Source organism: Protobothrops mucrosquamatus, unplaced genomic scaffold (genome assembly GCF_001527695.2).
Source record: "Protobothrops mucrosquamatus isolate PMUCROS unplaced genomic scaffold, P.Mucros_1.0 scaffold2998, whole genome shotgun sequence".
Classification (NCBI taxonomy): Eukaryota; Metazoa; Chordata; class Lepidosauria; order Squamata; family Viperidae; genus Protobothrops; species Protobothrops mucrosquamatus.
The window spans coordinates 157,155-172,126 of record NW_015389018.1 but is presented as its reverse complement, the minus strand read 5'-3'; the positions used below and the strand labels follow the sequence as shown (position 1 = coordinate 172,126).

Sequence of the window (14,972 nt, the reverse complement as noted above, 5' to 3'; positions counted from 1 at the left end):
TTGCCCTCTGCCCCCCCCCCGCAGCTCTGCCCGCCCAGCAACGAGTCCAGGGCGTCCCTGGGAGAAAGTGTTGCTTAGAGAGCCTTTGGCCACGGCTGCCTGTCTGGGGGGGGGGAAGGCCCAGCTGCACCCACAGCCACCCTTCAGCCATCCTCTGCCCCCCTCCGCCCGTCCCAGCCTCTGCCTGGTGGCAGGAAGAGATACCTGCCGAGAGGGAGCCGGTTGGCAGGACAGGGAGACTGTGGCCCCTGAGCCACGGTTTGTGGCAGCCTCCAGTGGACAAAACCCAGAGGAGCCGTGGCATCAACCCCGCTGACCTTCCAGGTTTGGTGGCACTTCTCCTCCACGGCTGAGGAGCCCAGGGGGGTGGCAGGAGGCAGGAGAGCCCGGCCAGGCACCCTGCCTGCCCCCTTGCTCTGAACCGGCCCCGGGGCCCCTCGGAGCTTGGCCAGGGGGTTGCCAGGTGGCAGCCTTTCAAGTGGGGCCCTTCCTCTCCGTGGTCCTCCGTTCGGGCAGGGACCGTCCAGGGAACAAGGACGCTCTCCAGAACGGGCCTCTTGTGCCGCCGGCCCTGATTCACGTGGCGTTTCCGGTGGCCTGAAGCCCCCCCCCCCGGGCCTCTGCTGCTGGCGGGAGAGCCGTCCCAGTGGAGAGCAAGGGTGCTGCGGTGCCAGGCTGCGTCCGGAGCCAGCCCAGGTGGGCGGCATCGTGGCTGTTGGCTGCAGCGTTGCCCCGATGGGCACCGTGGCACAAAGGCCACAACCAGACCCTCCCCCCAGTTGGGGCGCCTGGTTCCTGCTTGCATGAAGCGGAAAACCCATCCAGTCTGGTGAGGGGACTTAAAATAATTCCACGCAAACTTTAGCCCATTAACACTTTTCTGACTGAAGGCTGCACAGCCTCCCCCTGAAGACCCCCCCCCAGGGAAGGGGGCTGCACCCCTCTGCCCGAGAGCTCTTCTCCTGGCACACCTCCCCCTCCATCCCCCTTGCCTGGCACACATCCCCCTCCATCACTGTTTCCCTCCTCTGGGCCTTTGACAACCGATGGGATGAAGGCCTGGAGGGTGTCCTGGAGATCATCTAGTCCAGCCCTCTCCCCCCCTCAGTGCCCGTCTCTCTGGATTCCTCTTTTCCCAGAATGTAAACACGGGCCTGGTGGCTTGGCAGAGGCATCCCTGGCACCCTCTCTGCCCCCTCCCCCACTCCCCCCTCGGAGGGCAAGACGAGAAGCCGCGGGTGGGTGGGAACTAACCCGGGAGGGAGGGAAGCAAGGAGAAACTTCCTGACAGGGAGGACAACCAGCCAGTGGGACAGAAGCTGCCTTCGGGGGTCGTGGCTGTTGCAACAGTGGAGGCTTTTGAGAAGAGGTTGGACAGCCGCTTCTCCGCGATGGCATAGGGTCTCCTGCTTGAGCGGGGGGTCAGACTAGAAGACCTCCGAGGTCCCTTCCTGCTCTGTTATTCTGTTTTCATGCTCCAGATGTTGGGCTGAATGGCCTCGGGTGGCCGGCCATTTCGGGGCCCAGCAAGGGGGCCCGGCTGTCCCTCGGCTTGGCCTCCATCATCCCCGCAGGGCACTTCCATGGGGCTGCTCCTAAAGTGATGTGGTTGCAGAAAGCCGCCGCCTGCTGGCTTGGGGGGGGAGAGGGGGTGTTTAAGAGCTGCTACAGCCCCCAGACTCTCCCTCCCCACCGCAAGTACCGCTTGTCATCCAGGAGGCTTCCGGGCACAACGTGTAGGTCTGCTTGGGGCAGCCTTGCAGGGAGGACGGCTACGTGGACCTACCTACGGGCAGCGCTTCACCTGCTTTGCCAGGCCAGGTGCCCCCCCCAAAGGCAGCCCCCCCTGGAGTGGCCTGGTGAATCTGGCCCCCACATGGCTCAGGAAGGCTCCGGACACGCACTTTGGGCTCCCTTGTGCTGTTGTGCTGTTCTTTTAGCGACTTGGTTGTGCTGCGGCCGTGGCCTTAAGGCAGCTCTCTGAGAGTCGGCATAAACGAAGGGGGAACCACAGATCCCAGAGTGGGCACGCTTTGTGGGGAGGGGGCTGTGTTTCCAAGAGCAGGGGCTGCCCCACCCCCGGGGCCTGTGCCCTAGGCAGCCAATGGGAGCGCTGGCTTTGCCCTTTCAGGGGGGGGGAGAACGGAGGGGTAGAATCCACCTGCAGCTCTGCCTTTGGGTGGCCCAGGTGCCACGACTCGGGGGCAAGTGGGCAGCTGGAGGTCCGCCCCCCTTTGGGGACTTGTGGCTGGGAGGGTCCCCCGCAGGGCGACCTCTCCTCCTCTCTGGCCACGGGGGTCTGGCTCCAGAGTGTCCACCAGCGGCCGCTATGGAAAGACCCCCAGCCCCCCTCGATGAACCCAACTGCCCTCCCTCCGTCTGTCCCTCCACATCGATGGGGGGTGTGTGTGGCTTCCAACACCAGCTGACCAGCAGCCTTGGCGTTGGCATTCTCCGAAGGGCCTCTGAGCCGCCTTTCCGCCCCCACCCCCAGGATCCAATGGGGGGGTGAAACTCAGAGGGGGAAGAGAGAGATTTTTTTTAAAAAAATTAAGGAATGTAAAAATCACAAAACGCGTGGAAAGAGCAGTGAAGGTGGAGTAAATGTGGAGGACGGATCTCGTTGCCAGGGACCATCTGCCCCTCCCCCGCAGGCTTTTGACCTCTTCCCGTAAAATGCCCCTTCCTCGGTCCTGGAACTGCTCCGCTGCTAAGTGCCCCCCCCCGCAAAGTGACCAGCCCTCATTGTGACAGGGTTCCCCCCCAGTTGGGCCAGCTTGAACTGGAGAAGGAGCCCCCTCCCCATGGGAGACATGGCGAGACAGGGAGGCCTCCGACCCAACCGCCAGGCATCGCCCTCCCCGAGAGGCCAAAAGAGGCCGGCCACAACTACCCATGTGCCACAGCCTCCGGGGCAGGCCCTCTGCGGAGCCCGTCCAGTCTAGTGGGGAAGGCACCAGGCTAGAAAGTGGGAGGCTGGGAGTTCTAGTCCTGCTTTAGGCATGAAAGCCGGGTCACTTCCTCAGCCCGTCCCACCTGACAGGGTTGTTGTGGTGAGGAAAATAGGAAGGTGCATTAGTTGCTGCCTTGAGTTGTTTATAAAAATAATAAAGACGGGATAAAAAATCAGCCCCTCCCAGGCTTGAGCAAAGCCCCCCTCCCCATCCAGGGGCTTGGGGGCTGAGGGGGGGTTGCTGGGGAAGGGAAGCCCACGGGGCAGCTGCAAAGCCGAAGGAGGAAACTCCACTCTCAGGAAGTAGCTTTTCAGCCCCCACCTGGCTGCCCCCCCATTTCCTCTCTGCTTGCCCCCCCAGGGAGACGGTCCGGTCGGTTTCTGCCAGCTGCCGGCGAGAGCATGACCCAGCCGCAGGCGAGTAGCTAAAGCCCCCTCCCTCAAGGCTGGGGGGGCTGGAGGGGGCCGAGCCAGGATGCCACTGCCAGCCACGCTTGGAAGATACAGGGTGGGGGAGGGGCGGCTGGGGGGGCCAGAAAGATGCCACCCCCCCATTTAAAGTGGAAAAAAACAAGATGGCGTCTTCCGAGTACTTCCTGTTTTTGCTCCTGCCTGCATTGCCGGGTGCAACCCCAGTAATGCCCCCCCCCCGACTGCAGGCGGTGGCCCGCTAGGGTGCCCAGGGGGAGCCGAGGGGGGTGAGGGAAGGATCGGGCGCTGATGCCCAACGGGCTGCCTCTGCCCCCTTTCCTGTGGCAGGAGGTGGAACCATGGAGGCAGGGATGCTAGGCCAGCCCACCCCCACACACACACTGCTTCTCCCTGGCCACCAATTGCAGCCCTGAGGGCCCTCGGAGGCCCTGAGACGCCCCGGGAGAAGGGGGCCCCCAGAGGAGCAAGGACGGGTGCAGGGGGGTGGGCGAGAAGGGGGAGGGGCAGAGTATGGGGGTGGGATGTTGCAGCCCCCTGGACGCAGATGGGCCTCCTCTGAACCCTCCACCAGCAGCGGTCCCCCTTCAGCAGGGGCCCCTTCCTTGTGGGAGCACTCCTGGGGGAGGGGGCTTTGTCTGGGCGGGGGGGGCAGGAGGCCTGGGGTGATCCTGCAGCATCCCAGCAGCAGCCAACCGGGTCTCCCTGCCCTGGCTGCTTTGCCTTGGGGGCCCCGGGGGAGGAGGCCTGGAGCACTTCTGGGCACCCCCCTTGGAGACCCCCGGCCTCACCCAAGTCTTCCTCCCCCAGGTTCCCAGGAGCTGAAAGAGGGCAGACCGCCCCACCCCCGACCATGTCTTACTTTGCGGAGCACTTCTGGGTAAGGAGCCCCCCTCGTCTTTGTGCCCTCCCACAGCAGCTGTTGCCCCAGGCTGGCAGTGCCAAGGCCTTGGCGAGCCCTGAGGCTCTTCCAGTGAAGGGGGGGCAAACTGAGCTGGGGAGGCCGTTGGGAGTAAGCTGGGCCCCCGGCAGACCCCAAAGCCCTGGCGAGGCTGGCCTGATGCACTTCAGCAAGTGGGGTTTGGCGTGTGGTGACTGGCAGAGACCCCGATTGCTGGCTGGAGGGACTGGGCTTCACACGCACCCCTCCAGCCCTATGGAGGGCTGTGGATCCTCTCTGGGGACCCCCTCGTGGCTGCCCGGAAAGCTCCCTCCCCTCCTGAGGGGAAAAGGGGACCCTCGTGGGGGTCTCGTGGAGCCACAGCAGGGTGGCCCCACCCGCCCTATGGCAGCCTCCAGGCCCAGGAAGGCAGCTGTGGGCAGCCCCCGCCCCGAGAGAGGGAGGCGCCCTCCATCGCCACGTGGGATGCCACGCCACGCCCTGAGGCCGCCTGGGCTCTGAAACTCTCCCCACATCCTGTGCCCCACGGAGCCTCGTGCAGGGGCCTCAAGCAAGTTTCTAGTTCTCACTGATGGGAAGAAAACCCTTTCCTGATAATCACGGTGGCCAGTCTGGGACTTTTCAGAAAAAGGAAATAGAAAGAGGCCCCAGGGGAAGGCCAGGGAGGGCCGGGGAGGGGGAAGGTTTTTGCTCTCCCTTTGGGGAGGAAGAAGCAAGCGGGGGGGAGGGGGCAGCGAGCCAGTCCTGGGCTGTGTCCGGGGAATTGGGTGGGGGGGTCACCCTCCTGCTCTGCGCTGGTCGGGGCCCCCCTGCGAGGAAGGACGCTGATCAACTGGAAAGCAGACGGGAAGAAGATCGGGGCCCGAATTGAGTCCACATGGGTTGATTTGCACCCGGAGCCTCCTCCTTGGAGCCCCTGCCACCAAAAGTGGCTGGCAGGAAAATGGGAGGGAGGGAGGGAGGGGGGCAGGCAGGGCCTGGGAGGGGAGGGCACCTGACTTTGGGGCAGGAAGTGAGCCGTGTTGGGCGGGGGGGCATTGCTTGCATGCCTTCAGTGGCCCCAGCCCTGAGCCCCCCACGTTGGAGGGGGGGTGACCTGGCCTCAGCTGAGAGGGTGGGGGGCGCCCTTGCTCTGCCTGCCCCCAGGCTGGCTGCTGAGGCTGGGTGGGGGCTGCGCTGGGAAGCCTTTTCCACATTCCAAGCCGGCATTTTGGCTCCGATTTTCCTTGGGATTTGGGGAATTTGGTGCTCATCTCCAGACTGGGAGTTCCGCTCCTCTTTCCCAGGGAAACGCCCCAAGGACAGCCCTGATGCCCAGCGGGCAGGAGCTGTTCTCACCCTCCCCCCGCCAGTTACGTGCCTTTCATCTTTAACTGGCCAAAACAGCCCCGATTCGGCCCTCGGCCCCGGAGCCTCCTGGGACCTGGCTGTGCCCACCGCCTGTGTCCGCCCTGCCCACTCCCGGGGCACCCAGCAGGTGCCGCCTGGCCTCCCGGCCCTGGGCTCTTTCCGTGGTGCCACAGCAGTGGCCTTTGCCGAGTGGCTGGCACTGGCTGGCATGGGGGCCCCAGTCTGGCTGCTCTGGGGAGGGGAAGGCAGGGCCAGGGCCATGGGGCAGGCCCCCGTGGGGGCTTGGGGGAAGCCGCCCTGTGCCAGCTCTCAGCAGGGGACTCTGAATATGCAGAAGACCCTCCCAGCCCCTCAGTCCCCCCCCAGCCTCTTTCTTTTAGGGTGTCCTTGGGAAGTGGCTGATAACAGTGGGGTACCTATTGCAGTGGTCCTGGGGGCCCCCAAATTCTTAAAGAGGAGCAGAAACCCCACACTCAATCTCCCTCTTGAAATCTCTGGGGAGGGAGATCCCCCCCTTACTGTTTGGCAGCCCACCCCCAAACCATGCCTTCCCTCTTGGCTCATAGCTGGGGAAGGGGGCACCTGTACTCACACAGAGCTTGGGGGCGGGCAGCCCGGCCTCTGCCACGGGGTCCCTCAGCCTTGGCAGCTGGAAGGTGCACGGACTCCGACTCCCAGAATTCCCCAGCCAGCCGTGCTCCATCAGTGGGCTGGGGGGGTTCCTTCCTCTCCCCCCCCGCAGCCCCTGGGCCTGGGCAGCTGCCCCTGTTGCTTGCCTGCAGGTTGGTGGAGAGCTCAGCCTTGGGAGGGGCCTGGTGGCAGGGGGGCCACCAGGAGAAGCTGGGAAGACCCCCAATCCTAGTGTGCCCCCCCCTCACTTTCTTGTCTGGGTTCCCCTGCAGGGAGAGAAGAACCAGGGTTTCGATGTCCTCTATCACAACATGAAACATGGGCAAATCTCGGCCAAGGAGCTGGCGGACTTCGTGCGGGAGAGGTAGGGCAGGCTGCGCCCCTTCCCCCCTCCCCCTCCCCTTTGCCCCACCCCCTTCCAGCCCCGGGGAGGGGTGGAGCCTGTCCATCCCACAGCCCTCTGGGTTTTGTACTACATCTCCCAGAATGCTGGCTGCACATTCAGGAGTTGTTCTCCCACGGACCTGGAGGCTTCTCGTTTTTCCCTAAATGATGCTATTTAGTGGTGGGGTGGGGGCTGACTGCCAAAGGGAGGGGGGGCGCTAATACCATCCCTTGTCCACCCCCTTCCCAGACCACAACACCCAGCCCCCTCCTCTCGATTCCTGTGCAGTGTTTATTTTTAAGAGCCACTCCAGAAAATCTGGGTCTCTCTCTCTCTCTCTCCTTTTCATTCTTTTTTTTTAATAATAATTTTATTGATTTGTCAAAATATAAAACACAAAGAAAAATTAAAAAAGTAGTAGAAAACTAGAAAAAAAAAGAGTGTGAGAAAAGAAACAGGAACCAACTTCCAACTCTCTTTAGCACTGTAGAAAATAGCAACATCACAATCAGAATTTTTACGCAGCCGTCTGTAGAAGCCGCTTCTATAAAACCATAAGCCAGTGTTTCTCAACCTTGACCATTTTAAGGCATGTGGACTTCAACTCCCAGAATTCCACAGCCAGTAATGCTGGCTGTGGAATTCTGGGAGTTGAAGTCCACATGCCTTAAAATGGTCCAGGTTGAGAAACACTGCCGTAAGCCCAAAGGTGCTTTTCCAAAAGGCGACTGGAGTTTTCTTCCTTTTTCGAGGAAAACCAAAAAGCCCCGTTGTCGTCGTCGGGACGGCCCTGAGCCGGAGGGCTGGGAACCCCCCTAACAGACATGGAGGTTTTTGAGAGGCGTTTCCCGAAAGACCCAAATGGCAGAGGGGGGAAGGGGCTAAATCTGCACTTGAGCTGTGGGGGGCCCAGGGGACAGAGAGGCCCCCACCTCAAAGCCCTGAGTCCCGGGAGCTGAGTTCAAGGCTCGCCGGCAGCAGCCCCCGAGGGAGTTCCTGGCAGCTGACAGAACCCCAGGAGAGACGGGCAGGGAGGGGAGGGGCTGGAAGGAATCGGGAACTAAAGCAGAGGAATCCAGAAGAAAAGGGGAGCTGAGCTGCTGAAAGATTTTTTGGGGAGGGGGTGCGTGAACCCCGGCCCTGCTTTCTCGGGGGGGGGGTGCCAAGGCGGGCAGCTTTCCCTGCGTGGGGCTGCCTGTTTTCCCAGCCTCTGGGGCTGCAGGGCTCGGAAGGCTGGGAGGGCAACTGCAGGCGGCAGGGAGGGAAGCGTTTTTTAGCCCCGGCTTCCTTCCCCCTTTGGGGAACTTTCTTTTCTTCAAAGGGAAGTTGGGGTTTTTTTTCCTAACCTGGTCAGGTTGATGACAAGCGTTTCTCGCCTCGAACGTATCTGGGATCAAAATGTCTGTTGCTAAACAAGGAAGGCGGTTGCCTGGTTTCGCCACCTCGGTTATTGAAACCCTGCGGTTGTTAAGCGAATCACACAGTCATTAAGCGAATCCAGCTTCCCCCGTTGGCTTTGCTTGCCTGAAGCCAGTTGGGGAGGCTGCCGGGGGCGACCAGGTGGCCTCAGGGGGCTGCAGCCATCAGCAAATGCCTGCCCCATTCGGACCGCCCGATCCCTGGGGGAGCCACTGCCAGGACCAGCTGCAGATCATTTTTTCCAGCGGCATCGTAGCTTCCGGTGATCATTAAACCAACGGTTTTAGGTCAAGAATTAGCTGTACCCCTTTTTGGCTTATTTCTGGGGAGAGAGCAAAAAATGAGTAGCAAAATCCAGGTGCAAAACCGGAATTGGGGGCTCATGGACTTCCGCCCCCTTTGGAAGAGTCCGTAGCTGCAGATGCAAAAGGGAAGAAAAAACAGCTGGCAGGGCAGGGAAAGCAGCAGAATTTGCTTCCAGGTGCTGGAGGAAGCCACTGGGCACTGGGTGTGTGTGTGTGTGTGTGTGTGTGTCTGGTGGACTTAGGGGCACCCCACTTACCTTGTAAACCAGGAGCCCTCCAGAGCGTAACTCACACAGGAGATACGTTGCCAGGCCTCTCTGGATGCCTCCAGCGACTCGTGGATCTGGTGGTCCATGGGGCTGAGGGCCTGTGGGGGGGGGGGCTGGCTAGGAAGACCACCCCCCAATTCCACCCGCCCGATTTCCCTCCCCTCCTGAGAGCCAGACCTTAGTGGGCAAGGAGTTCCTCCTCTTGCCCACCAGAGGGAGCTGTGGCTCTTTGCTGACCCCATCAGGCCTGGCAGCTCTGCCTGAATCAGTGGCGCAAAGGCTGGGAACTGGGGGACCCGGGTTCAAGTCTCCTCCTGGGAACTCCTGCCCAGTGTCACCCCCCCAACCCACCCCCTGGAGGCTTCTCTGCTGAAATCAGAACGGAGTAACTTTACTTCGGGATGTGGGAGCTGACCGGAGCATGTGCAAAGTGCAAACCTGCTTGTACGCTGGTTCAAAACAGCAGGGGTCTCTAAGACGTGTGGCAACTTTAACACGTGAGGACCTCAACTCCCAGAATTCCCCTGCCAGCGCATGTAGGCTGGGGAATTCTCGGAGTTGCAGTCCACACGTCATGAAGTTGCCAAGGTTGGAGACCCCTGCGAGAGAGGATTATGGGCTTTCCTGCAGGGGCTGCTCAGAACAGAGAAGTCTGGCCTGTTTTTTTCCTTCGAAAGTGGAGGAATAAAAACATTTTAATTTGCTTTTCCTTCATCCGTGCCAGAGGCAGAGTTCAAACTGCCCCGATGCCCAGACTCCAATGCCAAGTCATTTGAGCAGAAACCTGCAGAGACAGGGAGGGTAATGGAGCCCATGGGGCTGGGCGGCTGGGCAGGAAGGAGAGACGGAGGCGGGTTCAAGTCCTAGGTCCATAGACTGCTTGTGGCCAGCCACTTAGCCAGCAGGGATATGCTCTAAAATGCGGGTGCCCGACAGGCTGGTCCAAGGAAGGCCCTGCCCCGTCTGCCAGTGAGAGCGGGGAAGCATGGGCTCTGGGGTGCCTGGAAGATGGGCCAGTCCTTCGGAGAGCCTGCTCCTGGGACAGGGGTGACGGCGGGGGCTTCCTGTCTCTCTCCCGGCCAGGGCGGCAGTCGAGGAGGCCTACGCCAAGTCCATGGTCAAGATGTCCAAGATGGCCGGCAACAGCACCCAGCTGGGGTGAGGGCCTGCCCCATTCGGGGGGGAGGGGGGCTGCCTGGAGCCCAGGTGGGTGGGGAGGCCGTGGGGCTGGGGTGGCCTGTGGGGAGGGAGCCTCTGCCCCCCCCCCGTGGGCACCGTTGCCCTCCTGGGCAGCCTGCAGGGCGAGGGCCCTGGCGCTTGAGCAGGTGGGCCCTGTGGGGGAGTGGGGTGGGGGGCTGAAGACCCCTCTGGAGGATGTCAGGGCAGGGCTCAGGCGCTGCCCGTGTGCCCCCCAGGACCTTTGCCCCCCTTTGGGAGGTCTTCCGCATCTCCTCGGACAAGTTGGCGCTGTGCCACGCTGAGCTGGTGAAGAAGCTGCAAGATCTCATCAAGGAGATCGGCCGCTATGGGGAGGAGCAGCTGCGAGCCCACAGAAAGGTGACACACACACCCCGGCCGAGTTCCCCAGAGACCGGGGTGGGGGGGTGACATATGCCCTTGTGGGCCTCTCCCACACCCCAGGGAATGGGCCCTCAGGCTGCCAGGCCCTCTCTGGGGTCCCAGAAGGGCCTCTAGTTCTGCTTCTCTCCTCCGGTCAGTCGAAGGACGAAGTGGCCGGGACGCTGGAGGCCGTCCAGCAGCTCCAGGGGGCCGCCCAGCACCTGCCCAAGGCCAGGGAGGCCTTCCAGAGCCGATGCCAGGAGCTGGAGAGGCTCCGCAGGGAAGGGGCCAGCCAGAAGGAGATGGACAAGGTCAGTGGGGGGGGGGTCCTGCCCTGCAGCCCTCCTCCTCCTGGGAACCCCGGGGAGGGTGGTTGCTGAGGTCGAGAGCCACAGTGGCCGGCTTTGGATCGGCTTCTCTGGCTCCCTGGACGGAGGGAAAGGAGGGCAGGGTGTTGGGGGGAGGCCCTCAGAGGGCGGGGCCTTGCCATGACTATGCCCCCCCGTGTGCCCCCCACCTAGGCGGAACTGAAGTCCCGAAAGACCGTGGACGCCCTGCGACGCACCGTGGAGAAGTACAACGCGGCCCGGGCGGAATTTGAGCAGAAGATGCTGGACTCGGCTGTGGTGAGGGAGGGTGCCGGGCCGGGGGGGGTGCAGGATGCCCCCAGCTGGGTGGGATTCGCATCAAGTCCAGTCCAATGTTGGCAGAGGTGGTTGACCAGTGCCATCTCCATTCAGGGGGGCTGCTGGGAGAGCTGGCCCTTACTTGCCCCCTCCCCTGAGTCTGTTCTGTTTATGCTGTTCAGGAAAGGCCCTTGGGGGGGGGTCCTGGTTGCTCCCTGCCCCCCATCATTGGAGGTCAGGGGAGAGATGGGGAGGCTGGGCCCACCTGGCCGAGACCCGGGGAAAGCTCCAGGCGCAGGGAAGGGCCCCCCGAAGAGTTTGGGGGCGCAAGTGCGCCCCACAGCAGGGGTAGGCAACCTTGGCTCTTTTATGACTCGTGGACTTCAACTCCCAGAATTCCTGAGCCAGCTTAGCTGGCTCAGGAATTCTGGGAGTTGAAGTCCACGAGTCATAAAAGAGCCAAGATGGCCTACCCCTGCCCCAGAGCAACCCAGCGTAAACTCGGCCTGGAGGGGGCCCGGCTTGGCCCCCCCCTCTGGCGCAGACATGGCCGCCTCCTCTTGGCCCGAGGTCTGCCCAAGCCATAGAAGGGCAGCTCTGCCCCCCTGCCGGCCCCACAGCTCTCCTTCTCCCCCTCCCCACAGCGGTTCCAGGAGGTGGAGGAGTCTCACCTGCGGCACATGAAGGGCCTGGTGGGCTCCTACGTCCACTCGGTGGAGGACACCCACGTCCAGATCGGGCAGGTGAGGCCCAGGGCCCGGCCGGGCGTGTGGCTGGGCTCCGAGGGGCTCGCAGGGCAGGGCGGTTCTGGGCAAAGCTTCCCGGCGTGGCCCCTCAGTGCTCTGCAGACCCCCATCAGGTGGGGGGGGTGGCGTTGGTCCCTGCCCCCCCCGCTGTGCCAGTCTTCTTTCTTGCCCACCCCTCCGAGCAATGGCAGGAGGCAGGCAGAGGGACCCCCTCCTCATTGGGGGTCTTCCCAGAACAAGGGAACCAGCAGGGGCAGCTGAAGATGGGCTGGTGGGGGGGGGGTTGCTGCCTCCTCCCAAGGGCTGTCTGGAGCCAGCAGAGCAGGGGCCGGACAGGTGAGGGGGGGGTCCCTGGAATCCTTTGGGGGGCCTCAGGAGGGTCCCCCTGCCTCCCCCCTCCAGGTGCAGGAGGAATTCAAGCAGAACATGGAGAACATCGGGGTGGAGACGCTGTTGCGCAACTTTGCGGAGAGCAAGGGCACCGGCTGCGACCCCCCAGGTGAGGGGCCCTGGCACCCCTTGGTGCCTCTGCGGGTGCTGTGGAGCTGCCCCGGGGCCCTGCTGGCGGGGCCCTGCAGGAGAGAGGGGGGGAAAGGAAGGGGAACGGGTGGATGCTGGGCGGATGGCCAGGCGTGGCCCCCAAGTAGGTCCTGCAGGGAGACCAAGGGCCCCCCGTCTCTCACTCAGAGCGAGGGAGATGAAGCATTTGTGATGAAGGGGGGGCTGGAGCTGTTTCTCGGGTTGGGGTGGGGCGCCTTGTGGGGGGGTCTGGGCCCCAACCTCACCCCAGGCTTCTCTCTGCCCCCCCCCCCGCAGGGCCCCTGGACGTGGAGGAGCTGAGTCTGATGTCCTCGTCCCAGGAAGGCAAGTACGTCTGGCTCGGCTTTTGGGGGGGGGGGCTTCTGCCTTTGGCAGAGTGAGCAGGCTGGCTTGGGGTGCCTGTGGGCTGCGGGGGGGGGGCAGCCTGTGGTGCAAGAGACAGATGCGGAGGTGGACCCTGAGGACCAACCCCCCCCCACGCACTCAGGTGTGCTCCCTGCCAGCCCTGTGAGGTGGGCCAGGCTGACTGGTCCAAGGAGCTCAGTGGGGACAGAAACCAAGTTTCTCGGCCTTAGTTTGTGCCCCCCCTCCCAGCAATGCACGAGGCTGTTACTCCAGGGGGGGGTCAGTCTGCTCCTTATTCAGGGATGGTCGTGAGGGAAAGGGAAGCTGGACTGGGGGGGGGCTGCAGCCCACACGCCACCTTCCAGCACCCTCTTCGTGCCCCCCCTTGTGGGAAGGGCAAATGCACCATCCTTCCCTCTTTCTCTTGGGGGGGTGGGCATGGCAAAGGCAGGTATGTCCCCCCCCCATTCCTTCTGCCCACCTCCTACTGAATTTCAACCACATAACCCTTGGGCTGCCCGGTGCCCCTTCCCTCCCCCTCCCCAAATGGAGACATGGGGCCCAGAGGCGGCTTCTGGGGGACCCCCTGGATTCAGCCCTCCTCCTCAGGTGTCCCCCAACCAAGCGGGCAGTGCCCCCGGGGGGCTCCCCCTGGCCAAGGGCCCCCTTGTTCTCCTGAAAAGCCCCCCCTTTTGTCCCCCCAGGGCCCAAACGCAGCCGCAGCAAAGCCTTCCGCATTCCCGGACTCGGGCGCAAGGAACGCGGGAAGGACTCGGGGTGAGTATGGCTGGGGGGCCCCCTCCGCCATCGGTCTTGGCTGGCCGCCCTCCCACCCCACTCACCCTTTCTCCCTCTTTCTCCCCAGGGAGTCTCCGGAGGCGGATGTGGGGGTGAGGACGCCCCCCCAAGGCGGTGCAGCTGAGCGGTGGGCTTTGCCCGGACCCCCCTTCCCAAGGGTCCCCTGCCCCCCCTTGTCTCATGCTACCCACCCTTCCCTGGGAGATTTTGGGGATGATCTGTCCCACATCCCCCCCAGCCCTGTTGTCTCTCCGCAGCCCCCCGAGGTGGACGAGGAAGGCTTCACTGTCCGGCCCGAAATGAACCAGAACGATATCTTTGTGGGGGGCGTCAGAGGGGCTGGGAGTGGATCTAGGGAAGGGGGGCTGAGGGCCCAGACGTGGGGCCTGGCCTCAGAGCCTACGGAGGGGAGAATCCCAAGAGGCGCAGCGGTCACCGTGCAAGGGGGCAGAGGGACCCCCGTTTCCCTCCTGTCGGGGGGGCACCAAAGCAGACCTCGGAAGCCCCTTGGGGAAGGAAGCCCCCCCGGTGGTTTCCCAAAGAGGCGGCTTGGGCTAGGCAAGGGGCCCGGGGACCCCGGTCTTCCTCCCTCCGGGCCCCGCTGCCGAGGGGCTTTCCTTGACTCGGTTCCACGCGAACACAGCAGCCGCTTCTGCTCGTCCAGCGACTCGGATTACGACGATGAAGACCCCCCCAAGTTCTACATCCGGATCAAGCCCATCCAGGCCCCCGAGCGGGTGGGCAGCGCGGCCACCTCGGCCGCCACGGAGCAGCTGAAGGCCTCTGTGGGCAGCCTCATCCTGCCACCCAGCGTGGGGGTGAGCAGAGGGGGGGCACGGAGGGGGATGAGGGTGGCCCCCCCGTTCCCTTCCCTGCTTCTCCTGGAGTGGGGCCCAGAGGGACCCCTGCCCTTCTGCCCTGTGCCATTGCCCATGGGGGCAGGGTGGGTGAGGGGCAGCGCCAGCCTTGCGCTCTTGACCCCCCCTTCTCTTCTGCAGGGCACCATGAAGAGGCACTCCTCCCGTAAGTGACCCCTCCCTCTGCGGGCCCCTGCCGTGGGGTGGCAGTGGGGCCCCTGCTGTGGGGTGGGCTGGGTCCATCTGGTCAAGACCCTGACCCTCGCTGCCCGAGCCACACAAAACGCTGGATTTGTGTGGCATTTGCTGTGTTTCCTTGAAAATAAGACTGGGTCGTATATTAATTTTTGCTCCCGAAGACGCATCGGGGGCTTAATTTTGGGGGGAACCTGGTAGAACCGAGGGACACAGCCAGGGAGGGCCAGCCGCGTGTCGGTGCCTCCCCCAGGTGAGGAGCTGGGACCCTCAGCCAATCAGGACTTTCCTGCACTGCAGACAGGCCTGGGGGGGGCTTCATGCTAGTGCTGGAGGACCCCCCCCCCGATTGTTCTCTCTGGCTGCTACCTCTTGGCCTGGTTCCAGCCTCCCCAGAGAGGGGGCTGCTCCTTCTGTGGCCGGGGGAGGTGCTGACCCCTCTCCGCACCCGCTGACCTGGAGCCCAGACTCGGGGTGTCTCTCCAGTTGCCCCCCTTTCCTTCCAGGGCACTTGAAAACCTTCCCTTCGGCTGCTGCGGTGCCCACCCACTCTGGGCCGGCCCCGGGCGCAGGAGAGAGAGGTGAGGCCGCAAGAGCAAGGGACGGGGTGGGGGGGAGGATGGGGTGGGGGGGTGGGGGGCACTTCCGCCCGCTGACCTTTGTC

General features: G+C 63.5%; 1 protein-coding gene across 1 annotated transcript in view; it reads left to right on the top strand.

Annotated features, from left to right (window-relative positions):
• Window positions 1–4,235: 4,235 nt before the first annotated feature.
• FCHO1 (FCH domain only 1) overlaps window positions 4,236–14,972 on the top strand; it is a 21,704-nt gene continuing 10,967 nt past the window's right edge. The window contains exons 1-15 of the mRNA XM_029286158.1: window positions 4,236–4,262; window positions 6,536–6,627; window positions 9,725–9,799; window positions 10,057–10,198; window positions 10,360–10,512; window positions 10,723–10,827; window positions 11,472–11,570; window positions 11,976–12,072; window positions 12,390–12,437; window positions 13,163–13,235; window positions 13,324–13,348; window positions 13,514–13,571; window positions 13,896–14,074; window positions 14,255–14,279; window positions 14,815–14,889. Of these exons, the coding sequence (XP_029141991.1) occupies window positions 4,236–4,262; window positions 6,536–6,627; window positions 9,725–9,799; window positions 10,057–10,198; window positions 10,360–10,512; window positions 10,723–10,827; window positions 11,472–11,570; window positions 11,976–12,072; window positions 12,390–12,437; window positions 13,163–13,235; window positions 13,324–13,348; window positions 13,514–13,571; window positions 13,896–14,074; window positions 14,255–14,279; window positions 14,815–14,889 (1,273 nt within the window). The remainder of the gene's footprint in view (window positions 4,263–6,535; window positions 6,628–9,724; window positions 9,800–10,056; window positions 10,199–10,359; window positions 10,513–10,722; window positions 10,828–11,471; window positions 11,571–11,975; window positions 12,073–12,389; window positions 12,438–13,162; window positions 13,236–13,323; window positions 13,349–13,513; window positions 13,572–13,895; window positions 14,075–14,254; window positions 14,280–14,814; window positions 14,890–14,972) is intronic.